The sequence below is a fragment of the Cnephaeus nilssonii genome, assembly GCF_951640355.1.
Source record: "Cnephaeus nilssonii genome assembly, chromosome: 21".
Lineage (NCBI taxonomy): Eukaryota > Metazoa > Chordata > Mammalia > Chiroptera > Vespertilionidae > Cnephaeus > Cnephaeus nilssonii.
In genome coordinates, this window is record NC_137092.1 from 2,654,905 (window position 1) to 2,681,561 (window position 26,657).

At 54.5% G+C, this 26,657-nt stretch overlaps 1 protein-coding gene across 3 annotated transcripts; it reads left to right on the forward strand.

Moving 5' to 3' along the window:
• The first annotated feature begins 792 nt into the window (after nt 1-792).
• RTCA (RNA 3'-terminal phosphate cyclase) lies at nt 793-11,650 on the forward strand. Of its 3 annotated transcripts, XM_079761723.1 has the most exons (11): nt 793-1,027; nt 1,129-1,229; nt 3,249-3,392; nt 4,121-4,244; nt 5,136-5,194; nt 6,645-6,786; nt 7,157-7,281; nt 8,453-8,511; nt 9,479-9,573; nt 10,695-10,799; nt 11,163-11,646. In XM_079761723.1, exons 1-11 carry the CDS (start codon nt 983-985, stop codon nt 11,262-11,264), a joined length of 1,101 nt encoding a protein of 366 aa, XP_079617849.1. In that variant the 5' UTR covers nt 793-982; the 3' UTR covers nt 11,265-11,646. The 3 variants fall into 3 exon arrangements, with proteins under 3 accessions (XP_079617849.1, XP_079617850.1, XP_079617851.1); XM_079761725.1 differs by lacking the exons at nt 793-1,027; nt 1,129-1,229 and adding an exon at nt 1,358-2,149; XM_079761724.1 differs by lacking the exons at nt 793-1,027; nt 1,129-1,229 and having other exon boundaries at nt 1,355-3,392; nt 4,143-4,244; nt 11,163-11,650.
• The last annotated feature ends 15,007 nt before the right edge of the window (nt 11,651-26,657 follow it).

Genomic DNA, 26,657 nt, shown 5'->3' on the forward strand with positions numbered 1-26,657 from the left:
TTTCTAGCTCTCTATTCCTCTCTGTAAAAAATCAATAAAATATGTTTTAAAAAATAAGGTAAGAATGTATACCTGAAAGTGGGCTTGTTGAGACATGGGTTCTACTATATATATCTTATTTAAAAACATACTTTTATTGATTTCAGAGGAAAGGGAGAGGGAGAGAGAGATAGAAACACCCATGATGAGAGAGAATCATGGATCAGCTGCCTCCTGCACGCCCCCTACTGGGGATCAGGCCCACAACCTGGGCCTGGGCCCTTGACCAGAATCGAACCCAGGACCCCTCAGTCCATAGGCGGATGCTCAACCACAGAGCCACACCGGCTGGGGCTCTACCTTTCATTTTAACTACGATCATGAAGAACCGCCGGACTGTTTTCAAAAGTGGCCGCAGCAGTGTGCGAGAGGAAAAGAAATAATAATCCTCGAACCCGGGGCACACGCATTCCAAGGGACAGGCTGCGGACGAGGCCCCGGGGCCGGGACCGGGACCGGAGGTCGGTGCGTGCAGGGCCCGGCCGGGTCTCCATCCTCAGCCCCAGAGGCTCCCGCTCCGGGCGCGGCGGGCGGCACCGCAGTTCGCACGGGCCCGCGGGCAGCCGGAGGGGCCGGTCCGGGGGAGGAAGGCTGGCCCTCCGCGGTGTCGCTGTCCGCGTCCCGGGCACCGTCTCGAGGACGCATTTCCTCGGCGCTGGGGGACCCGCCCGGCCGCCGCCCCATTTGCTGGGATCCGGTTGGCGCCGCCCCCGGGAGCACCGCGCGGCGCGCATGCGCACTGGCTGCCGGGGTGCGGGCCCGGGGCGGGGCGGGTGGTGTCGGCGGAGCCGTGGTCTCGGAGCCTCCGGTCCTTCTCTCCGCCGGCGCCCGCGGCCCCAGCGAGGACCGGCTCTCGGAGCTGCGGGGCGGGAGCCGGCGTGTCCTCCTCGCCGCGCGCGGGTGGAGGCCGGGCGCCTGCGGGCCGGGCCTGAGGGCGCCCTCCATGGCGGCGCCGCGGGTGGAGGTGGACGGCGGGCTCCTGGAAGGGGTGAGTGCGGCCCGAGGCCGCGGGGTGTGGGGTGTGGGGGTGTCGGGGGGGAGCTTTGGGGTCTCACGATCTCTCTTGTCTCCGCCCCGCACCCTGCGCAGGGCGGCCAGATCCTGAGGGTGTCCACGGCGCTGAGCTGCCTCCTGGGGCTCCCGTTGCGGGTGCAGAAGATCCGAGCCGGCCGCAGCACGCCCGGCCTGCGGTAATCGGGGCGCTGCGGGCGGCCTCAGGGGCCTGGGTCGGGGTGTGGGGCTGGGGGATGGCAGGGCCCAGGGGATGGGCTTGGGATTGGGGGGGGGGGCGGGCACAGGCCCTGAGGGGCGGGCTGCGGAGCCTGGGGCCTTGGGATGGCGCGGGGCTGGGGACTCAGGGGCCCCCGCAGTGATGCTGTGGAGATCCGGGCATCAGGGCCTCCCCTCCCCCCCAGGTGCGGGCTTCAGCCTGGGCTGGTAGCCCTGGCCTGGTTTGTTCCCTCTTGAAACCCTCCAGGGGCAAACTTAGAAAACAGGCCCCCAACCCCCCTCCCCTCTGACAGCTGTCAGGGGGTGGTGGTGTGGGAGGGGGGGAGGGACGGAAAGATTTCCCTTGGGGTGATGGGCACCATGCCGGGTGCAGATGATGTTTTGTTGGCTTGTGCCCTTGAAACCTGCATGATTTGGTGAACCAGCGTCACCCCAATACATTCAATGAAAAAAAACGATCAAAAAGAAAGGACGAACCTAGGGCCTGTTCCGGCTGGCTAGAGTTGTCTCTTTCCTAAAGCGTATCTTCCAAAATGCTTCCCCTCCTCCTGGGGCAGCGCCACGGCCTGGGGCGCACGGAGCAGGGCAGGACAGGTGAGGCCGATGGGCCCTGGAGCCAGAGGGAACCCCCTCCCCCCCTTTAACAGCATATTTTCAAATCAGAACCGGAAGGGGCCCAGAGCGGTCCGTCCCGCTTTCACTCAGGCCACTAGGAAGCTGTGAATAGGACCGGGAGGGAGGCTGCGGGCGGAGAGGGGGAACACGTTGACCTTGGCCCTCGTGTCTGGAAGCGAGGCGGCCCTCCGGGAAGGTTCCGGGGGATGCACCTGTGAGAAGAGCACCCAGGTGGACGCCGGACCGATGCCTCTGTGTGCACTCTGTATGTGTCCGTTGCAGTGGGTCAGCTCTCTCTTAGCCTCTCTTCCTTTTCCCACAAGCCGTTTGGAAATGGTTACAAGGCAGTGAGTGAGGTGGTGAAGATTCATTCCCTTTGCCAGAGTTCGAAGCAACCCCTTTCGCAGGGACATCCGGTTCCTTAAGGTTGTATTGGGTACATTACTGCTTTGCTGGGGCTGCCGTAACAACATCCCCCAGGCTGGGCGGCCTAAAAACAGAAGTTTATGTTCTCACAGTTCTCACAGGAGGTTGAAGTTCAGGATCAGGGTCCTGGCAGGGCTGGTTTCCTCCGAGGCCCACAGGGAAGGGCTGTGTCCCAGGCCTCTCCCTGGCTTGGAGGTGGCCACCCTCTTGCTCTTCTCACGGTCACCCTTCTCACACGTCCCGGGTGTGTCTCCGTGTGTCCCGATCGCCTCTTTCCATAAGGACACCAGTGAGAATCGATCACCGCCTTCACTGCCCCCTTTACCTTAATCACCTCCTTTACGGGCCTGTCTGCAATAGAGTCACATTCTGAGGTGCTGGGGGTCAGGGCATCAACGTATGAATCTTGGGGGAACACAGTTCAGCCCCTAACAGGCACCATAGATTATTCAGGAAAGGGCCAGGGAGAGTGGGGGCACTTAGGCAGTTCTATTACTTTTCCTCTTTTGCATACTTCTGATTGACAGCATGTCAGTGTGTGTGTTTATAGCTAAACTAGAGGCCCAGTGCATGAAATTTGTGCATGGGTAGGGTCCCTAGGCCTGGCCAGCCATCAGGGCCAATCGGGGCCTTCATTCTGTGCCGCCCCCTGGTGATCGAACTCCTGGTCTCACGGTCGAACTCCCAAGCAGACACTTTGCATATTAGCCTTTTATATATATGGATGGTCTGGCAGGATCCCTTAAAATGACACCTGTTAGCAGGAAGTCCAGGCACATAAAACCCCAGAGGAAGCGCTGACCGTGGGCGATGTCACAGCAGTAGCCGTGGGTAGGCCTCGCTGTTTTCCTGCCCCTGCGGTTTTGGCACTGAGCCGGACACGCGGGGCCGTAGGCAGTCCGAATGCACGCGTTCTGATGCAGTCTTTTCACCTGAAGGCCTCAGCACTTATCCGGACTGGAGATGATTCGAGACCTGTGCGCTGGGCAACTGGAGGGGGCGGACATCGGCTCCACGGAGATCACGTTCACTCCCGGGAAGATCCAAGGTGGGAGCCACACGGCAGACACCAAGACAGCAGGGTGCGTGGCTCTTCCCCTACGTCTGGGCTTTGGCGTTAGACCCGGGTTCAAATGCAGGTCCTGCCCGCACCTGGCGCCTGGCTGAGCCCTTCTGAGTTTCCGTTTCCTCGCTTTTTCTGTAAATTTCTTTATTGATTAAGGTGTTACATATGTGTCCTTATTCCCCCATTACCCCCCATCCCTCCCCCCACCCCCCCCCCACACACACTCATGCCCTCACCCTCCTGAAGTTTCCTCGCTTTTTAAAATGGAGATGGCACACTTACCTTTGAGGGGTCGAGACTCTGGGGTACGGACTTGTTTAGCCATTGCAGCTGTGACTATAGCTGGAATTTTCTCACGTGTATAGTGTAGCACACTTTTTATCTGTAGAAATTGCACATGTGAACACGACTGTTTTCCTGCCGTGGGGTCGTCCTCGTCTCTGCCTGGGCGTGTCCGTCGTGCTTGACTCACCGCTAATGACAAACCCTGTTCTGCTGCCTTTAGTCTGGGCATGAACTTGGTTTTCCTTTTCCCCGTTGGCGAAATGGGCACATCACATTTACACGTCGGGCCAGCTTCTTCCACTGTGTCTTTAAGATGGAGGGTTTCGTCATTCAGTTACTGAAATGGTTTTTGCCTTTAACCTTGAGGGCGTGTACCTGCCGTCCCAGCTGTCTGCGCTCCCGCCGGCGGGGATGGGTCAGGATCACCTGCTTGCTAAGCCCGCTCTGCCTTCCCCTCAGGAGCGTGTGCCTCTTGCTGCAGGTGTCCCTGCCCTGCGTCCTGTTCGCCGCGTCTCCCTCCGAGCTGCGCCTGCGAGGCGGGACCAACGCCGAGATGGCCCCGCAGATCGACTACACGGCCATGGTGAGGGCCTTCGGTGCGCAGACACACCACGGTGCTGTCCTCGAACTGTCCCCGGAGTGGCTTTGTGTGCCTTCCTGTGTATTTCTTCATGGCGGACTTATGTTTGCCGTAGAGTTAGTGTTGTGGCCTAGATGTGTTCCTGGTGAACCCCTTAAAAAGCTCAAGTGTCATGATGATACGAATTCTCTTACTTATTATGCAAATCAGATCCGGGACTTAGGATTTGGAGGGAAAAACTCAAAGCCAGAATGAACTCCTGTGCTTGACGAGTGTTGGGAGGACATGGAGAAAGCAGAACCCCTGTGCACTGTTGGTGGGAACCCAACGTGGAACAGCCACCGTGGGAAACAATATGGAGTTCCCTTAAAAAATTAAAGATAAAATGACCGCCTGATCCAGGAATCCAACTTCTGGGGGTTTGTCCAAGGGAATTGATAAATGAAGATCTCCGAGAGAGCTTGTGTTCATTGTGGTACTATCCACGTTAGCCAGGATGTGGAAATAACCTAAATGTGCATTATATTTTAAAAAAATGAGAAGGTGGAGTAGAATCCTGTTCAGCAAAAACCCCTAATTCCTCACGGTGCGTCTAGGGAGAGGGTCAGGAGACAGCGGCCTCTCGGGTAAAATGGTCATTGGGATCAAGGGTCCTGAGCTGCGGATTTTATTTTCATGACACAGACTAGCACAGCCCTGGCTCATTAAATGTTAACTTTGAATTTCAGCTCCATGCCCTCTTTTATTGGAAAACTGGGACTAGGCTGCACAGTGTGTGCCACTATCACCCCTCGTTACTAGCCTGGTCTCTGTGCGGAGCACTCGTGTCTAATAAATGCACTTGTTGAATCGGTGACTATTGGTTGTTAAGGCAACAATGCTCTGATTTTTCAGGTTTTCAAGCCAATTGCTGAAAAGTTTGGTTTCAAGTTTAATTGTGACATTAAGATGAGGTAAGTTGCTCTTTTCGTGGCCGTTCGACCCACCCCTTACGGTAACAATAGTGGCGAGGTTGACGGTAGAGAACAGCAGGCTGGCACCACTTGCCTGTATTTCCTGTAGGAAATCACTGAGCTCTGTGGTTTGCAAGCAGCAGGAGCGTGGGTCTTGGAAGCAGCTGTGCGGGACATCCACTCGTTTGCGAGGAGGGATTTTCAGGGGGATTCTGCTCTGAGGCACCTTCCTGTCTAGTGTGAGCCAGGCTCAGACCAGATCCAGTGCCTCTGTGTGCGGGCAGCTGGACAGGGCCGGCGGGGTGAGAGGAGGATTCTCTGCCACCGTCCAGCGGGGTGATTTTCCAAGAGAAAGGCCACATTTCTTGCTGTGGCGCTGAAGTGTTTGCAGTCTTGTTCCAATGTACCTTCTGGCTTCACTGTCCCCCTCTTTTTTTAAAAAATATTTTTACTGATTTCAGAGAGAGGCAGGAAGAGGGAGAGAGAGACAGAAACATCAATGATGGGAGAGAATCACGGGTCAGCTGCCTCTTGCACGCCCCCCACTGGGGATGGAGCACGCAACCCGGGCCTGTGCTCTGACCGGGAATCGAACCCTGACCTCCTGGTTCATAGGTGGATGCTCAACCACTGAGCCACACCGGCCGGGCTCACTGTTCCCCTCTTCCTTTCCACATCCCCTGTGTTCTAATTATGCGACGGCCTGCTGTTCCTTAGCCCTGCTTGTGCCTTCACACTTTCATGTCGTCGTTCATGTTTTTCCTTCCCTCCTCTCCTAAAAGTAGGAAATCCTGTATATTTTTCCAGATGAAACTTGCAATTTCTTGTGTGCCTTGTCCGTGAGTCCATATCCGCACCTCTGGTGTGGTCCTCACAGCCCGACTCACGCTGTGTGAGGGGCCGTCGCCCCCAGATGGGGAGCGCCCCGTGGACAGGAGCCCTGCGCCCTCCCCGCGCGCTCTCAGCATCTTCTGTCGCATCAGTTGTATTGGGGTTCAGCTACTCACATACTCATTTCTTCAGTGAGCACCTACTACACGCCACGCAATGTTCTAGGCCCTGGAACGGGGCAGGCACAAAAGGGACAAGATCCTACCTCCAGCTTTTATTCTGAAACAACCCTGTCCCGTACCGCTTCCTGCCACAAGGGAAACGTCCCCTGCCTGTCCTCCCGTCTGTCCCGCCCGGTGGCCCCTCGCCACATGTGACTGTTGAGCCCTTGGATGCGGCTGGTGCGACTGGGGAGCTGAGTTTACGTTTCATTTCCTTTAGGTAGCCCCTTGGTGACGGAGGCTCCCGTATTGGGCAGCACAGATCTCCAAGGCGACGTGGGAGTTTTAAGCAGCCGTTCTGGGGTGGGCTGTCATTCCCACGTTGTGACGTGGTAAATATTGAGCTTTCTTTGCGTCATGCATCAGGGTAGGTGAGTGTTTGTCACGCTTTTTTGTAGGGGCTACTACCCGAAAGGGGGTGGTGAAGTGATCGTCCAGGTGTCTCCAGTGAAACAGCTGAACCCGATAAACATCACCGAGCGCGGCTCTGTGACAAAGATATCCGGGAGGGCTTTTGTGGCCGGCGCTTTGCCATTTAAAGTAAGTCGTCCATTTCTTAAAATTGTTATTCTTCTTCATTGATTTCAGAGAGGAAGGGAGAAGGCGAGAGAGAGAGAGAGAAACATCAACGATGAGAGAGAATCATTGATGTAAAGTTAAGTCGTCCAGATGTTCTTAGCAGTGTATGATGTCTTGATGAGTATTCTAGCAACTAAACTTTGAAATTATTAGAAGAATTAATTAATTCATTTTATTAAAAATTTCTTTTCTTACAATTCTGTGCTCTCTACTCATGCAAGTCAAGCCTTTCTGTAACGCACATGAAAGTTACTTGTCTCGAAGGTGTGAAGACAGTTGTCACAGTCATCATGAACTTGGTTTACTCTGCATTTCTCTTTCGCCAAAACAGGTAGCGAAGGAGATGGCGGCGGCGGCCGTGAGGTGCCTCCGGAAGGAGTTCAGGGACCTGTACGTGAACATCCAGCCGGTCCAGGAGCCCCGAGACCTCGCCTTCGGCAACGGCAGTGGGATCATGTGCGACTCCAGGCTTTCCCCCAGACCTGGGTTGAGATAATTGTCTCATTGACATGCAAGATTTGGAGGGCGGTTTGTTTGTATCTTTTGTTGAAGTTTATAGTTTTAAGAAGATCTGTTTTAAAGGGCATTTACCCCTGAAACAGCTGTACAGTGAATGAAGACGATCATTTTATTCCGAATTTTTTTCTGAGGATGGTTTTCCTTTATCGCATTGTAAGAGCCCTTTGTCTGTATGCTGAACTTCAACGCCGACGCTAATCAGAAGTTGGCCTTTGAAGCTGATCTGAGAGAAATATTTCCCGTTGCTGCTCTGTACCTCAGTGTGAAGTCAGTTTACAAACAAATATTAGATAAGGCCAAGATCTTTTAGAAAAGAAATAGAGCCCTAGCTGGTTTTGCTCAGTGGATAGAGCGTTGGCCTGCGGACTGAGAGGTCCCGGGTTCGATTCTGGTCAAGGGCACCTACCTCAGGTGCAGGCTCCTCCCTGGCCTGGGCCCCTCCCTGGCCCGAGCCCTGGTCGGGGAGCGTGCAGGAGGCAACCAATTGATGTGTTTCTCTCACATCGATATTTCTCTTTGTCTTTCCCTCTCTCTTCCCTTCTCTTTAAAAAGCAATGGAAAAATATCCTCACGTGAGGATTAAAAAAAAAAAAAAGGGAAGAATTAGAAATATAACTACTCTATTAATCTAATTAGGAGTTAGTGATTCAAGCGTTATAAAAATGCTTGTTTGAGGTGTAAAAGTCTCTGTTGTGGGTATTTGAATGTTAAGGTCTCTTTCGGAGTTCCTGTTAAAGGGGCTATAGTAAGTCCATGCTCTAGCATGGTAACACTGTCTGAAACCCAAAACAAAACGGAGCATCTCTGTGGAAAGACCATTCCGTCTAAGATCTCCCTCGGCTACTTTACGGCGCAGGGTGGCTGCGGGGCGGGAATTCCCGGAGGGCTCTCCCCACCCGGGGGTGGGTTGGCATCGAGGGTGAGGGGCCCTCACGCCTCCCTGAGGATGGAGAACGCCAGTCACGCCGCTCTCCGCGTGAGGAACTCACTTTTGCCACGTCCCAGCCATATTGGATTCCCCCCGTCGGCCAGCCGTCCTGTGTGCTGGTGGCGTGTGACGCTGGGGTGTGGGTGGCTCAGGCGCTCACGCTTTTCTCTTCCTCTGCAGCATTGTTGCTGAGACGTCCACGGGCTGCCTGCTGGCGGGGTCGGCGCTGGGCAAACGAGGTACAGACAAACGAGGGGGGTCCCCTGTGCCCAGGGCCAGTTAAACTCTCTACCTCTCTGTCGGGAGGAGGATGTTACTGGGATGGACTGTGATGGGTGGCGGGCTGAAAAGGAGCCGGCTGCTGGTTCTGTTTCAGAGCCCATTGCATTTGCAGTCTTTCCCCGGCTTTACGCTGTGAAAGATTTCACACCCAGAGAAGAGCTGCAGGGTGAGCATCCTGCCCTGTTCTCACTGGCCCCCCGTACTGAGCATCGAGCTGCAGGATCGCTGAAGACTGCAGCAGCATCACAGCGCCGTCCTTACGCCCCAAGAACGTGTCTGTCACCCACAGACAGAACCAGCAGCCTCCAAAGTCTCTCAGTGCAATGTGGGATTTTCAAAAATACATATTTTTATTGATGTCAGAGAGGAAGGGAGAGGGAGAGAGAGAGAGAGAAACATCAATGATGAGAGAGAATCATTGATCAGCTGCCACCTGCACGCCCCACCACTGGGTATCTAGCCTGCAACCCGGGCATGTGCCCTGACCAAGAATTGAACTGTGACCTCCTGGCTCATAGGTCGACGCTCAACCACTGAGCCACTCAGGCCGGGTGGATTTTCTTATTTTTCTTATTTTTTTTAAGCACAGACAGCATTTGGTGATTAAGTCTGTTGAGTTTCTTTTTACTACAGAACAGTCTCTTCACCTTTTCTTTTTTCCCCTCCTTTTGTGATATTGACATTTTAAAAAGTCCAGACCATTTTCTCATAAGATGTCCCACCTTTTGGGTTTGCTTGATCGTCTCGTGATTAGACAGTCAGACGCCGAGTGCTCGGGAGATCACAGAGACGGAAAGCTCCTGTCCTGAAAGTCGCCCTGCACGAGTTGAGAGGCCCGAACAATGTCGTATCCGTGCCGACGGGGTCTACGAAGTGAAGTTTCTGCCTCTTCGCTAATGTAGTTTTTACGCCGTGCCCTCGTAGGTGTCAACGCAGACAAGGTTGGCATCGACGCGGCCGAGATGCTCCTGGCCAACCTCCGGCACGGCGGGGCCGTGGACGAGTATCTGCAGGACCAGGTAGCGACCTCCAGGGACACGCTCGGAGCCTGTTGGATTTGAACGCTTGGTAGTTGCGTTGAGTGTACATTTTAATACTGACTTTCAGACCCCGACTGGCGTGGCGCAGTTGCGTGAGTGATTAAAGTATTCTTCTGGAATTGTATTCCTCGGATTCCAGACCTCACCGTGCGTGCCCTGGCCGCAGCATTGGGCGCAGCCGGTCACCCTTCCTTCCCGAATCCTTCCTTCCCGGGGGTGCTGGTAGACTTGATCTTGCTCTCCAGGCCATCTACCCCGTCTCTCTGCTGGCTCGTCACTGTTGACATCCCATCATCTCACCCTCGAGCTGTTGGGGAGCCCGGGGTTCGGGCTCCCCCTCTTTTCTGTGTCTGCATTCACTCCTCGGTGACTGCCCCATCTCATGGGTTAAGCTCCATGTGTGCTGACAGCTCTCAGGTCCCGTCCCCGGCCCCGCCTTCCTCCTCGTCCCGTCGCTCAGGCCCGCCAGCGCTGCCTCTGGACGGGCCACGGGCCTCTGACCGGACACGCCTGCGCACACGGAGGAACGAGTGAACGTTTCCAAGTGGCATCTCCCGGAGGCCCCCCGCCTTGATAGGTTTTCCTTCGCCTCGCTCTTCTCTTCCCCACCTCAAGTCCGCAGTCTCCATAGAGACGTGTTCCTCAGGCTCTTGACCAGTTTCTTCAGCCCGTTTTCCTATTGCTAGTCCCTTCCTTCTGGCCCAGGTCTACGCCACACTCGCCGTAATTCTGAATTAGAGTATTGATTTACCGGCTAGACGGGTGTACTTTTAGAGAGTGGAAGAAGCCTGTCATATCATGCATACCAGCCTGTACAGATAGTTGGTCTGGTTACCTATGTCACCTTTCAACAGTAGTTTATTCTTAAGCATTACTTTTTTAAAAAAATTTATATGGAGGGCTGCTGTTGAACGTGTCGGTACCACACTATGAACTTGGGGCGACACGGGTTTTCTGTCTTCTTAGGGTTTCTGGAAACCTAAAGAAATAGAAATCCTTTCAGCTGTTAGGATTTCTGGTATTCATATATGGAAAGCAAGAGGATTTTAACTCCAAGTATTAGCCAGTGTGTGAGCTATTCTTTCTTCCTTTCCCAACAGCTGATCATTTTCATGGCACTGGCCAGCGGGGTTTCCCGAATGAAAACGGGACCCGTGACCCTCCACACGCAGACGGCTATACATTTTGCCGAACAACTAGCAAAGGTGAGCGTCCGTCAGAAGCCGTAACTGCTTTTTATTAGAGCCGATTTGGGGCCAGATTTGAATAAACAGAAACCTAGTTGTCTTTGTAAATTCTACATTATTTTATAAAACTACATGATAAAGACTGCAGTAAAGTGGACACGGGCTGCATGTTACTGAAAAAGGCAGGAAATGAAGCTGTGCGCATTAACCGTAAAAAAATGCAGAGAACCAATTTTAAGAGAGGAGAAAAATACGTAAATGCTTCATTTTTTAAAAAAATTATGAAATGAAAAGGAGTTTGATGTGAACGACCCACTATCTAAGCTTATGGAGTTGGGGCGCTTCCTCTCACCCACGCACTGAGCAGTCTCCTGGTTTCAGGCTAAATTCACGGTGAAGAAGTCCGAAGAGGAAGGAGATGCCTCCAAAGACGCCTACATCATCGAGTGCCACGGGGTCGCGATGACGAACCCACACCTGTAGGGGCGCTGCCTTGGGAACGCCCCGCGGCGATCCACCGCACCCACTCGGGTCCTACATCCCGCAAGACGACGCGTCGGGAGTCCTTGAGAAGGGACCCACTTACACTCGAGGCGGAGTACGGAGTGTTCTCCATCTGCTGGGACCGCGCCGTCGAGTTCGTCTGACTCGAGTGTCCCCGGCACGGGGACAGGGAGCTGTCCGCGCGGGCGGGTGTCTGACAGCTGGTTTCAGGGTGGAAGTGTGGGTATAAAACGTTCTGTTCTCCCGGAGCCGCGTGCTTGTCTTTTTTACGTAATAAATGCAGCCAGGGGTGTCGGAGTGCCGTGACACCTGCGGGGTCTGACCGCTGCGCCGCAGTCTCACGCACCGTGTGAACGGACCGCTCCCCGCTCACGCCCTCGCCGTGTCAACGACTCCGTGAGCCTCTCATCCTAACGCCACGCACCCTCTCCCTCGCCGGGCTTGGTGACATGCCGGCGGTGAACCTGTGTGCTGTGAACGCCGAACAAGGAGACTTGCGGGACGTGGGCCCCGCTCTGCTCTTGTCCCGCTCGCAGGACGAGCTGACCGCGTGTCTCAGAACGCGCGTGCCTTTCCCGCTCGGCCATCCCAGCCCGGCCGCTCCCACACGTGCGCTGCTCCCTGCCCTGTGGGCAGGGGAACCGGTTTGGTGTCTGAGCTGAACGGGCTGAACTGTGCTCTAGGGAGGGACACATTCAAACTTGGTTCCGTCGGGGACTCCAGCCCGGGATGATGCGAACAGTCCACGACCTAGACCAGAGGGTGGCGTTTTCACACATTCAGAAAGCGCGGAGCTGGCCTGTTTAGAACGGCCGCGCGAAGTACGCTTGTCATGCTTAACTGTACAGTAATGAAGGGAGGGAGGGAGGGAGGGAGGAAGGAAACAGGAAAGTCATACATCGAAAATGTTCAAGGGAGCTGTCTAATGGGAATGAGGGCGCCGTGTACACGGCGGGTGGGCAAAAGCAGGTGAAATTCCCAGCCATCATTACCTAAAAGATAAGTCCTAAGGAAAGGAACAAAGTAATAATGAATAGTAGAAAGACAAATCATACACGTGAATAGTACAACAGTGAATAAGTAATAATACAAGAATAAACGTGCGTGTACTCACAGCTGTAAACCAACTTTTGGCCACCCCGGTAGATATTGCCGCTGCTTTCCGTTTTCTTCCTCTTTTCCAAACCAGGGGTCCCCAAACTTTTCAAACAGGGGGCCAGTTCACGGTCCCTCAGGCCGTGGGAGGGCCGGACTATAGTTTAAAAAAAACTATGAACAAATTCCTATGCACACGGCACATATCTTATTTTGAAGTAAAAAGACAAAACGGCAGAAACACCCGCCTGTGGCCCGCGGGCCGTGGTTTGAGGACGCCTGTTCCAAACCGTGTGGTTGGGGTAACGTAGGAAGACGTAAAGGCCATTGAAGACGGGTTCTAGGGTGCCCTTCGGAAGAGCGGTTTCCTGACAGCCCGGCGCGGAGGCCCCTGGACGTTCCTCACGAACCTGCTGTCCTTTCAGACGCCTGGGGCCGGGCCAGGCCGGGCCGCCTCCGGTCAGAGCCGCTTCTCCGGGACGCAGGGCTGCTCCAGCGCCCGCGGGCACGGTGTCTCCAGGGAGGGTTACAGAGATGGGCTCCCGGGCTGCCCCGCTCGGCCCCCAAGAATTCTGACGGGGTAACTGGGGGAGACCCAGGAGTCTCTGTATTTCTAAAAGGACCCCGAGGCGAGCGACGGGTCGGACCGGCCACCTGACACCCTGGGAGCAGCGCTGGCCCCGGGAGGCTCCAGGCTGGGGGCGGGGGCAGCTGGCAGAATCCCCACCCGACGTGGGAAGGAGGAGGCGCAGGTCGGTCCTCACCCCGTTGTCATAGGATCAGATTCCAGAAACTCCAGTAGGAAGGCCGCCCCAATCCCTCTGGCCTCCGCTCAGCATTGATTCAACGTGCAGCGCGTGCCCCGCTCAGGTTACCCGCCTCGGTGTGCTGTGCGGAGGGTCCTGCCGGCGGGAGGGGGCCAGGCCGAGCATGACGCTCTCTTCCCGCCATGTCTCGGCCCCTCCAAAGCCAACAGACCAGCAGATGCAAGTTTGCGACCGCTCCACTGCCTCCTAGTGGTCAGCTTTGGTGAGTCCCCCAGCCCTGGAGCCCTGGGCTTTTCAGGGGAGCCTATTTTTTGATCGCTCACAGAGGTATCAGTTGAGTTGAAATGCTTAGAACTCTTAGATCTCCATTCTCTTATGAAATTACTAGAGGCCCAGTGCATGAAATTCAGGCACTGGTAGGGTCCCTAGCAGCTGCCAGCTCGCTGCCGGCCGGTGGCAAGGGTGGCAAGTGACCAGGGCCTCCCTCCCTTCCCCCGGTCGGCCCCGCCCCCTGGTCGAACTCCCAGACAACTCCCAGTCGAGGGGACAATTTGCATGCTATGCTTTTTATTATATAGGATGAGGACTAGAATCTGATATTCTTTTTTTAAAAAAATATGTTTTTATTTATTTCAGAGAGGAAGGGAGAGAGAAACATCAATAATGAGAGAGAATCATTGATCAGCTGCCCCCTGCACGCCCCCTCCTGGGGGTGGACCCCGCAACCCGGGCATGTGCCCTGACTGGGAATTGAACTGTGACCTCCTGGTTCATGAGTCAACTCTCAACTACTGAGCCACACACAGGCCGGGCAGAGTCTCTGATATTCTTCCCGGCTCTACCATTCTTTGTCTATTCTACCAGGATCCGATTTCCATTTTCAGTGGAAATGTTGGGGTCCTAGCAGAACACGTCAAGTGACAATGTTGAGATAAAAAGCCATCAGAGTCATTCTGCTGCCTGGGCAGGACATCGGCAAACAGCCAGGGTATTCCTGCACCGGAGAGCGCGGTGACCGCGGCAGGTGACAGGAGACCGCAGGGTGAGGCCGCCGGGCCTCCTGAACCGAAGGCAGTCTTCACACCTGCCTCCCCCCCCCGCCCCCCCCCCCCCCGCGCCCAAGAGCTGCCTTATCAGCCAAATTCTGGTGAATGTCCTCAGCGGACTCTCTGTCTTGGGAAAAGAGTGCCCATTGATGAGACACCCGGGTTCCGTCACGCCGCCGCCGCGGTGGGCGGCTCCCAAGTGGGCTGTGTGAAGCACGAGTGACGTCGGATTCCTAAGGCGCTTTTGAGCCGAAATAGGGCACGGCGTCTCATCTCGCTCCTGCCCTGGCTCAGGTTTCGCCCGCTCCGTCACCCCAGAGAACACAAAGGGGAAAGGCTCCCTATCCGGGCCGGGAGCCTGGAGCCCTGCCCTTTCCCACCCTCTCACCTTTCCGGCCGCCCGGTCCCCTCCCACACACCGTGGGTAGGCGTGTGTGGACAGCTGACCTTGATGGCACGGCAGGGATTGCAGTTGAGATTTTTTTTTTCTCGAATGCCCTTTGCATCTCTCAGCTGGCTTTACATATTCAATCTCCCAGTCATTCATTCTTTAAAAAAAAAATGATTTTAGAGAGAGGAAGGGAGAGAGAGAAACATTGATTTGTTGTTCTACTTACTTATGCATTCATTGGTTGATTTTTGTTGTTGTTGTTAATTCTCACCCGAGGGTATTTTTCCATTGGTTTTTAGAGAGAGTGGAAGGGAGGGGGAAAGACAGAAATAGAGAAACATCGATGTGAGAGAGACACATGGAGTGGTTGCCTCTTGCATGCACCCCGACCAGGGCCAGGGATCGAGCCTGCAACCTACGTACGTGCCCTTGACCGGAATAAAACCCGGGACCCCTCCGTCTGCAGGCCGAGGCTCTCTCCACTGAGCCAAACCAGCTAGGGCCATTGGTGGACTCTTGCATGTGCCCTGACCAGGGATGGAACCCACACCCTTGGCGTGTCAAGACGGTGCTCTAACCAACTGAGCCCCCCAGCCAGGGCCCACTATGCACCCTTGCCACATGGGCTTGCAGGTGTCAAGTACCAAGCAGGTACTCTTTTTTAAAAAAAAAAATATTTTTATTGATTTCAGAGAGAAAGGGAGAGGGAGAGAGATAGAAACATCAATGATGAGAGCGAATCATTGATCTGCTGCCTCCTGCATGCCCCCTGCTGGAGATCGAGCCCGCCACCCAGGCATGTGCCCTGACCGGAATCGAACCTGGGACCTTCAAACCTGGGACCCTTCAGTCCGCAGGCCAGCGCTCTATCCACTGAGCCAAACCAACCAGCGCCCGAGCAGGCACTCTTCTTGGCATCCACTTAGCGGGGTCTCCGTAGGGACCTCACTCCCTGGAGTTTGTTCCTCTGATGGCCCTTCCCCCTTTTCCATCCCGTGGGCCTGTCTGCTCCCTGGACGCCTTCCCCTCACCCCGGGAGGTGGCGGGTGGCGTCACTGAATCCAGAAGGAGCAGAGCAGGTAAGCGAACCAGGCTCAGGGAAGCCACGGGCCGGGCCAGGAGCGAGTCACAACAGAGAAGGAAGGGTGCCTCCATCACGCGGTGGGAAAACGTTCCCGAGAGTCAGGGGTCAAGGGCACGACACAGGCCAAACCGGTGGAGCCCCCAGGAAGCCGGGAGCAGATGTGAAGCTCCACAGGTGAGACCTCGCACCCGAGCTGCAGGCTTCTGCAGAGGGAGGCACCTGGCAGTGTCCTCCCAGCTGTCTCGCTGAGTTCTTGTTGTCTGAGGGGTCCAGGCGCCCGACTTCCCCACCCAGTGCCCAGCGCTGAACTCCCCCTGGAAGGACTTTCCCCGGCAGGTGCCTTGTCATTCCCGTAGTGTTCCCCCACTTTTCCCTCGCAGCTCCTCACAGCCCCGCTTTCCGCCTCTCCCCGGGACCAGCCGTCTTAGACGAGGCAGACACGGCCTCGCCGTCCGGCTCCCATGGCCGCTAGCCTGCTCACCGCGGCTGCCACGCGGAGGGAGGTTTCCTTGGCCTGCATTGGAATTGCAGTGTCTATAACAAGCTGTATGCTCTCGACAAGAATTTTAAAAGGTTTGCTTTTCCAATCCAGGGATGGTTTGAAAAGTTAACATGTGCACATTCAGGGTCATCGGCGTGCCCGTCGTATGGCCACATGCTGTCACACCGTTCCAGCGTTCACACTTGCACATGTCATTGCCCGGCACCACAGAGAATAGGGGGACTCAGCACGTGACTGGCGTGTCTGGACAAAGCGGAGGCTGGGTGACATCATGGGACACGGTGCGGACGGATGTTTTCCAGGGACTTAAACACAGAGGACCGACGGGAGGCGTGAGTCACCGCAGCCCGAGGGAGGCAGACCTGTTTGGAGCGAGGACTGCTGGGCCGGTTCAAAGCAGATCCCCTCCTCAGCACCTGCATGCTGTCATTAAAACAATGCTGTTCCTCTGAGTGACTGTCACTCACTTTGGGATTTGACTATAATTAATTTATACAATTTAAAACCTAGTTGTATAAGACTTGTAACTATTATTTATTAAAATATATTTGTATTGATTTCAGAGAGGAAGGGAGAGGGAGAGAGAGAGAGAAACATCAGTGATGAGAGAGAATCATGGATCGGCTGCCTCCTACACACCCCGCACTGGGGATCGAGCCCTCAACCCGGGCATGTGCCCTGACCGGGAATCGAACCCTGATCTTCTGGTTCATAGGTCGATGCTCAGCCCCTGAGCCACGCCAGCTGGACCGTAGCTGTTTGTTATCTATGGACATTTGCAGGACAAATAATAAACACATGTGTCAGGCTACCGTTTCCATCTGGGCTAGAGGAACAGGCATAGATGCACCCTTCTGCCGGAGACCTCTTACAAAGTGAACGGAACGTATGGGGCGGTCATGCTCGAGATGTCGCCCATCAGCCATGAAGGAGAGCGCTGTCTGAGATGGAGAGCAGACGCAGGGAGCCCGTGACCGCCCCGCTCCTGCGAGGAGAAAGCTTCCAGGCCGGGGCAAGGGGGTGGGGGAGCCCTAGAGCCTGGGGAACTCGCCGAGTGGAGGGTGCGGACTGAGAGCCTGGGGAGACCGGGGGTTCGAGTCCGCATCACAGAGTCCTGGGGAGGAGAGAGAGGAGCCCAGAGACCTGCAGAGGGTTCCCTCAGGTGCTCAGCAGAGTACTGACGAGCGCGTGCACGTGAGAAACTTCCTGGGGCCGTGACCAGTCACCTAAGAGGGTCAGAGGGAACAGCATTTGGTGCTCACACACCTGCCCATTGCACCCTCAGCCCCCACCGCAACCTCCCCCACCCTCACCTTATGAGCATTGCCCGGAGTACGCAGAACGGTCACTCCAGAAGTGGGGCATAGCTAGTCCTAGAACAAATGCCGAACTGGGCCCCCTAACACATTTGAAAGACACCCGAGAGGGCTCAGCTGCCTCCCGCTACCTTAACTGTGGCCCGGAACCAACCCCAGGGATGTTGACAAGGACACAGAAATATCAGCCCCCAATACGGGGAAAAAAACCATCGTGTCTGGCATCCAACCAGAAACCGCCGGGCCACCCCTGCTGCAGGAGAATAGAACCCATCGTTATGAGAAAGCTCACTGTGTCTGTGCAAAAGGAAAAAGGCACAGAGCCGAAAGAATACCCCTTTTAGCTGGATTCAAATCGGGGGACTGGCAAAGGTGCCCTGGGCAGCGGAGGACGCGGCAGGTGCCGGTGAGGGCTCTGGGAGGCTGGGTCTGTTTACCAGTTCCTGTCTCAGGAGCGGGCAGCTGGGGATTTGGGAATCCTCCACCGTGCGCTTCAGAAACATCACGCAATCACCGGATACAGTTGCGTCACTTTCCGGGGCTCAGATGGAACTAGTGGATGCTCCCCTGAAAATGCTGTCCGCTGGACTCCGTGATTCTCGTGTTATTTTAGAGCACAGTTAAGCTGTTCTGCACAGAATGACATCTTTTTCTTCCACGGGCCAAAGTGCTTCTGCCCGTCCGTGGGATTTCCCAGGCGGCTGCCGGGTCTGAGCTGCTGTCACCTGCTGCGTGGGGACTCGGCGGGCTCAGCCCTCGCACGCCGGGGATCTGCGGCCGGCCTCCGTGCTCACTGGCCTATTTGGCCCCGGTCCTCGGGCTGGGCCCTTGGCGCTGCTGCCCGGGGGTGATCAGGTGTTTGGCCTTCGGCGCTGCGCCCTGAAGTCTGGGGAAAGGATGCTCCCGCCTCCCACCTCCCGGGACCCCGGCCCAGCTTGTCGCAGCGTTCCCTGTTTCCTCATCAGTGGTGCATGTGCGATCCGTGTTTGCCTCCTCTGCGTGTTGACTGGAGTCAGAGTGAGGAAACCTAACCACGAAGCAGAGTTGTCTAACACCACGAAAAAGCTGGAGTGTGTTCATTCACTCATCGTCCATCCATCCATTCATTCACCCATCATCAATCCATCCATCCATCCACCCATCCATCCACCCATCCATTCACCCATCATCTATCCATCCATCCACCCATCCATCCATCCACCCATCCATCCATCCACCCATCCATCCATCCACCCATCCATTCACCCATCATCTATCCATCCATCCATCCATCCATCCATCCATTCACTGTCCATTGCGCGCCAGGCACTGAAAACACTTAGGGAAAATGACATTGTCCATCTTTACACGGAGCTGAATGAACGGCGAGGGAGGAAGTAACTTTCAGGCAGCCTTTTGCCTTTGTGGTTTATGTATCAGTTAGCTACATAGTGGACGTAGCTGATGGGACCTTTAGGCGCGAGTGATAGGACAATGATGGTGTGTCCTGAACACAGCTATTCCTGGGTCTGGCACAGAGGCCCTGGGCGATTCTGGAGACATTTTGGATGTCACAGCCGGGACGATGGATGTGCTGGTTAGGCGTCAGCGCTGCTATCGAGTCTAAAATGGCCGCAGGACTGGGGTGGGGAATCCCTGGCCAGTGTCCGCGTCTGTCCTCGTGTTTCTGAGAGAGCAACTGCCGGGGAAGCTCCCGTTAGCCTGGTGCTGATGGTCATAACCAATGGCTGGCATTGATTAGGGTCAGCGCTCTGAGCCTGGTGCTGATGGTCATAACCAATGGCTGGCATTGATTAGGGTCAGCGCTCTGAGCCTGGTGCTGATGGTCATAACCAATGGCTGGCATTGATTAGGATCAGCGCTCTGAGCCTGGTGCTGATGGTCATAACCAATGGCTGGCATTGATTAGGATCAGCGCTCTGAGCCTGGTGCTGATGGTCATAACCAATGGCTGGCATTGATTAGGGTCAGCGCTCTTAGCCTGGTGCTGATGGTCATAACCAATGGCTGGCATTTACTAGGATCAGCCTCTTCTGCGAATGGGGCAACGTGCCCAGGGCATCATTGCTCCCGAGTGGCAGAGCCGGGAGTTGAACCCGGGGCGTCTGGCCCTCTGCTCTTCACCAGCACAGACGGTTGGCATCTCCGGCTCAGAGGCCGCTGGTCCTTAGCTCATCACAAGGCGCCTCAGTGACCCCCCCAGGCCCCGACGCGCTTCGCCTTCCTAGCCATGCACGTGGGCTTTCCTCCGAGCTTCTGGGCAGTTCGGGGTGGAGGTTTGGGATCAGGCTGCACGTTGTGCCAGGCTGGCGTTTTCCGACGGCCAAGCCTCGCGCTCTGTCATCCATACCTGTCCTTGCCTTACGACGCCTGCACACCTAGCCTGTAACGCGATGCGGCCCCTCGGCCGGCAATCTAACCGATAGAAGGTAACCGGACCCCAGGCCTGCCCATGTGATAGGGCAGACCTCTGCTGTCTTCTCACCCGAGTACAACGGGCTCGTGCCGCCCAGAAGAATGAGAAGGTGACTCAGAATATGTGGGCTCCTTACAGCCCAAGCGGGTACCCTTATGCAGAAGAGGAGGTATGGGCCCCACAAATCGCAGGTCAGTGTCCTGGGGGTGTGCTGTGGGCCCAGGAAGGGTCTGAAAGGACTTGCTCTAGGAAGCAGATATGTGTGCACCCGGGGACTTGGCTGCTTTGTCTCGAGGTCTGGGGGGGATGGGTGGGTCCGGGCAACTTTCACGCGCCCTGGTTGTTTTTTTACAAAGAGTAACGCCCCTAGAATCTGTCCCCGGTTGGCTGACTCAGAGCCCGTGATAGCTTCTAGTCATGTGTCAGATGTCAAGGTTGGTCGTCTCTTTTATGATCTCTGTGGTCGGAACGGCTGTCACGTAAAGGTGAGGCGGGTAGGCGACCTTCCGTGGGTGAGCCGTGTGCCCTGCTGACTGCCCACACCCGTGTGTTACCTCTCCCCCGCGTGACTCAGCAGGCCTCGTCAGCACTGTTCCATTCGTCGCCTCTCTGAATTGCTGGGGTATGGCTGCCTGGTGCTATTTTTTTTTTTTCTTGTCCTTTAAAAGTTATAGACAGGGCATTATCGTCCAGCGAAGGCTAATGCAGTGCTAATAGCAACTGCCCTTTGTTGACTGCAATTGCCAGGCGCAGCCTGACGGCCCAGAATGCTGTCCGTCACTTCACTGGCTCCTGCGGTGCTTACGTTAAGTGACGCTGGTCGGGTTAAGTCACGGAGCCGGGAAGAGAGCGCCGACCTATGACCCAGGAGGTCACGGTTCAATTCCTGGTCAGGGCACAGGCCCGGGTTGTGGACTCGACCCCAAGTGGGGGGCGTGCAGGAGGCAGCCGATCCATGATTCTCCCTCATCATTGATGTTTCCGTCTTTCTCTCCCCCTCCCTTCCTCTCTGAAATCAATAAAAATATATTTTTTAAAAAAGAGAGAGAGAGAGAGAGAGAAAGCAAGCAGCTAGGCTGGGATTTGAACGCAGGTCGGCGGACACCAGGTCCAGTTGATTAGCCGGTTTCCGGCCGTGGGGACTCCTCTTGGGCTCAGGGTGGACCTGAAGGTCGGCAGAGCACGGAGAGGGTGGATCAGAGGCGAAAGAATAGACGGGGTGATGATGTGGCACTCGCTCCCAGGACACCGACTGGGCATTAGTTTCCGATTTGTCTCCGCCGGGCCTTGCTTCTGTGGCTCACAACCGTCCTCAAAGTGGCAAACCGTTCTCCCGAACCAAGGTCACTTTCCAGATAGACAACACAGTCGTTCACGGGTCTCACTTGGAAGGGCACACACTGAACACATCTTCCTAGAGCTGCAGCTCTCAGCCTCCATCCAGGCACCATTGCCCAGGAAGGGGCAGACAGGAGCATGTGCAGTCATCGGATCAGAGGAGGAATAACCCGAGTTATAATTTCTACCCCAAAGCCTGCCTTTAGAGGGGCGTTTCTCAATAGGTAAGCTACGCACAGACCATACACTTTAAGGGTAAAACAGGAAACGCAGATTCTTCTAGAATGCTTTCCAATACTTCCAGACCTTCGCCTGCTTTGATTCAGCCGTTCTGCCTGCAAAAACCTCACCGGCTACCCCGGCAAAAGAAGGTCGGGGAGGTGGTAGCCAGGGAAGCTGCTCATTCACCGTTGGGGGTAACCCATGCGAAGGCGCTTCAGGTCACCTTCTGTCATTTCCTCCTCCCCACCCGCTGTGTGGGGCTCTTTTTTTTTTTTTTTTACAGAGAGGAAGGAAGGGGGATAGAGAGTTAGAAACATCGATGAGAAACATCGATCAGCTGTCTCCTGCACACCCACCACTGGGGATGTGCCTGCAACCAAGGTACATGCCCTTGACCGGAATCGAACCTGGGACCTTTCAGTCTGCAGGCCGACGCTCTATCCACTGAGCCAAACCGGCTAGGGCTTTTTTCTTGTCCTTTACAAGTGATAGCCGGGACAGGGTCATCTCCTGGTGCAGAGGATACAGCTGAGCTGGAGGGAGGCTTGGACACCAGCTCAGATCTCACAGAGCCTAAGCCCGGGCGTAGGTCTCATTTCCCTGTCGCCTCAGCAGTGTCTGGGCTTCGGAGGAGCGAACTCCACACGTGCATCGGCTCTTTCTTCTCCTCGGCGAACGGTCCGATCGCTCTGCTGTTCAACCCAACATAGACTTCCGGCTTGAAAAAACCCCACAACACCCGATGAGCCTTACTTACTCCGAAGGGGAGATGAAGGAGTCAGGACGCCCGGGTTGTGTTGCGACACCCCGAACGCCTCCGCCCGGCGTGAGCAGCTCCCTTTGTGTTCCAGCTTTATGTCCGGAACTGCCTTCACGGCCTTTGCTCCAGCCACTCCAGATGACTCATCGTCCCCAGACAGGCGTCGCCTTCTCAGGGAACGAATTTGTGGAGGATTTATTAAGGGCAAGGCGCCCTTTGAGAGAGGGGGCCTTCCGCAGTCTAGTGGGGGTGGAGGCATGGACCGAGATGCCTTTCTGGCAGAGTGCGATAGGCGCCCCCAAAGAGAGGTGCGGAAAGAGGTCTGTGGGGACAGGAGAGGGAATGCTGAGTGTGATGGGCGCCCCCAAAGAGAGGTGCGGAAAGAGGTCTGTGGGGACGGGAGAGGGAATGCTGAGTGTGATGGGCGCCCCCAAAGAGAGGTGCGGAAAGAGGTCTATGGGGACGGGAGAGGGAATGCTGAGTGTGATGGGCGCCCCCAAAGAGAGGTGCGGAAAGAGGTCTGTGGGGACGGGAGAGGGAATGCTGAGTGTGATGGGCGCCCCCAAAGAGAGGTGCGGAAAGAGGTCTGTGGGGACGGGAGAGGGAATGCTGAGTCAGACAGAAGTGTCGTTTGAGCTGGCTCTGGGCCACGAGGGTTTGGGCAGGTAGAGGCGCTGGGGTGGGTGTTGGGGACCTTCCCAAAGCTGTGGCGTCAGAGAGGGCGGGGAGCACTGAGCCCCTTCCCCACACCTCGCCGTCTGCCTCGCTCCCACTGGGCTGTTCCTGGTGTGTATCCTTGAGTTAAAAATGGGCTGGAATCAGCACAATGTTTTCCCGAGGCCTGTGGGCTGTTCTAGCAAATGGTGGGGGCCGAGGAGAGGGGAGGGAGGGCCTGATCCGGAGCTGGACGGACGGTCAGAAGTACAGCCCCCCCCCCCCCCCTCCTGGGGCCTTGTGACGGCATGGGAAGTAGGCCCAGCCTTGGGGGACAGGCCTGTGGGGTCTGCGCCCCTCCCCCCCCCCGCCCCGGGGGAGAGTCGGAATTCAACTGGATTGCAGGGCGCCCTCGGTACCCCCCTGAGAGATGGAGCACTGCCTGGTGTGAAAACCCACACACACGTGGTGTCCGAGGGGCGGTGAGTAAAACAGGAGAGCGGCTCCCAGGTGACATTCCTTCAGAAAGGCCCACGTCCTGCCCTCGGAAGGCACCAGCCTGCTGGACGGCCGCCGGGTCCGGGGATGAGGGTGAGGGTCTCACGCGTGCCGTCCACAGCTGTGGTTTCTGGTGATGTAGCGTCCAGCAAGGCGTGACCTCGGCAGCAATGCCCGGTGCTCGGAGCGATCGCCTTTCTGGAACGCTCTGCGAACGTTCATTGTTCGGCCTAAGCTCACTCCTTCCCCGACCCGCTCCCTGTCACTCCAGCCCTCCACCTTCTCCCTGTGGAGCCCGCTTGCCTGCCTGCTCCCTTACTAGAGTGGACGTTTCTTAAGAACGAGAACTCTGCCTGGTTCTCGATGATAACCCTGGCACCTAGCACAGTGCCAGGCACACAGTGGACAGCAACGACTCACTGGATGCAGGAGGCACAGGTAGAAAGAACATGGCGATTTCGTGTTATGGAAAACAAACCATGGTGACGAAGAGAGGCATTGTGCCTAAGATACATACTGTAGGGTAAGCAGCAATTATTTTTGTTTGTGTGCATGTTGCATTATTTCTACCACGCTTATCCTACATGAACAAATTCACATTCTACTTTAGGTCTAATCTGAAGAACAGAGACCCCTCATGCAGGCAGGCGTGGCACAGGGAAAGCGTGTTTTTCCCAGGAGAGTCCATACTAGTACATGTCTAGGGGTTAGTAACAACGGTAAGAACAGCCTGCAGGCATCTGTTCAATGACTGCACGGCATTCTGTGATGGGAGAAATGGGAACCAGAGGTCCCCCGTTCGTGGATTGACTGTATCATTTCCGCCCGGAGTTCCTGCCCAGGGGTAGGCACCAGGGAACGCGGAGTTCCAAAGGGGCATCCAGGGTTTCCATGGGAACTGCGGGGAACAACATTCCCTGGAACAGACCAAGAAAAGGAAGGTGAGCCAGAGCAGGGCAATTTAGGAACCCCCTGAGGACGCCTGCACGGGGATTGGGGGGAGGTCGTTGGCCCCCATCACACCATCACACTCTAGAGACAGCGCCATGGCCACAGGCAATCCGAAATGAAGGACGGCGCGCCCTTGTACCCGCGGAGTTGTCCTCAGTCGATAGAAAGAGCGTCTCTGTGAGTGTACACTGTGCTTAGGTTGTTAAGTAGGAGGAAGTTAAGTAACAATACCTACGTTCAAATAGGCACAATAAGTTGAAGTTGGTGAAAATCATATTTTGGAAATAATTTAGTATCTAATGTAGGCTTTTATATTAATAACACATTTCTGTGTACAATGGCATGACAACACGGCACACTTCTTTAATTCGACCATTATTCCTACGCGTTAGAAATTATTGTAATTCCTACTCAACGACAGAGGAAACGGTCTAAGATAATGCATGCCATCGGCGATAGAGCGATGCCTGAAACCCGGGCTCCTGATGGAAAATCTAGTATTTTTTCTGCGACTCCAGGCTACAAAGGAACTGACTTATATATCCAATGATTCACATAAGTTCGTCTCCTAATATTTTATTGAAACACTTTTTAATATAAACTTTTTTAGCTTATTGATTTTAGAATGTTTTTAAATTTGTATTTATTGATTGATTTTGTTTGTTTGTTTGTTTAGAGAGAGAGAAAGAAACATCGATTTGTTGATTCTTGTATGTGCCCCGACTGGGGATCAAACTCCAACCGAGCTCCCTGGCTAGACCTAAAACTCCATCATTCTTTACTGGCTGCAGCAGTCAAGAATGATTATTGAATTGTTTAATTTAATGTTCACCGAACTAGTGTTTCTTCAACTATATTCTATAGAATGCTGTTATGCTATTAAGAAGTCATAGGAGTAGAAAAATAACTCAGATTTGTATAGAAGCCACATGACAATAGCAATGCAGACAACACTAGTACAACATCTTCCACTTTTTTCAATCTGAACTTAAATTATTCCAATATTTTCTCTAAAATTTGAAGAAAATAGTTAAGCTATTGTGCATACACGCATTACTTGATACTTGATCATCGCAACCATTTAAGAACCGACGAGCTAAACAACGTGAAATAAGCTAAATCAGGAGAAAATTGAGAAACGATTGTTGGTATTAGACCAAATGATGAATGCTGCTGGTCTTGTTTCTACCACCAAGCAGCTGTGTGACTTTGGAAAACCCATTCCCCACTAGGCACCCCAGTTCCTTCTCTCTTCTTTCCTCTGTGTTATCACATGATCTCTCACAAATGAAATATATGAAACAGGCAAAACCTCGTCAGGTGCGGCCTCTGCTTCCTTGGACTCCAGGAAGTCTGTTTGAGCACGGGAAGTAGCTCATGTCCCAGGTCCCGCCTCGTTCCTGCGGTCTCTCCTCTGGTTTGGAATTCTTTTTTTTTATATAAATATATTTTATTGATTTTTTTACAGAGAGGAAGGGGGAGGGATAGAGAGTTAGAAACATCGATGAGAGAGGAACATCGATCAGCTGCCTCCTGCACACCTCCTGCTGGGGATGTGCCCGCAACCAAGGTACATGCCCTTGACCGGAATCAAACCTGGGACCCTTCAGTCCGCAGGCCGACGCTCTATCCACTGAGCCACACCGGTCAGGGCTGGTTTGGAATTCTTAAATGCATGGGTGCTTAGCGGGATGCAGAATGTGGCGGGGGTAGGCCCAGGCCGTAGCATCGTGGGCAGCTGTATCACGAGCCACCTTGTCCACGTATTGTTGGTATTCTTCTTGTAACTGTAATAATTTCTTGTATGTATATTGTTCTAAAAACTGCTTTAAATGATTCTTGGCATCAGGCAAGGAATGAATTCTCAAACGTTCAAACGATTCAAATGACCTTGGGTTTCAAATTCCTCAGCAGTGCAGGGTTCTGCAGTCCTGGCTTCCTAGTTAAACTGAAAATTACTTTTAAAGAGAATTCAGAGTATGTGTTCTATATTTCCTTTTACTTGTTTGGATCCCATGATGATGACATGAACTAAAAGTGCATGTTCTAATGATACATTCTGAGAAATGATGGCAATTTTAAACAGATACAAGATGTAAATATCACAGCTGCCAGGCCGTTGACCATCCTGGGCTGCCTTTTTCTTGCAAGAAGCTATTTTCTTATAGCTAAGCAATAAAATTAGTTTTTATGTTTTGTATGGCTTTCGTGCCCACCTGAATCCCCCCTCACTGCTTTCTTCTGATGTCAGAGCTGGCGGCACCAGGCCACCACTGGCCTGCGTTCATTCTGGGACACACTTGGAGGGATATAGACAAATTTGAGAAGAGAA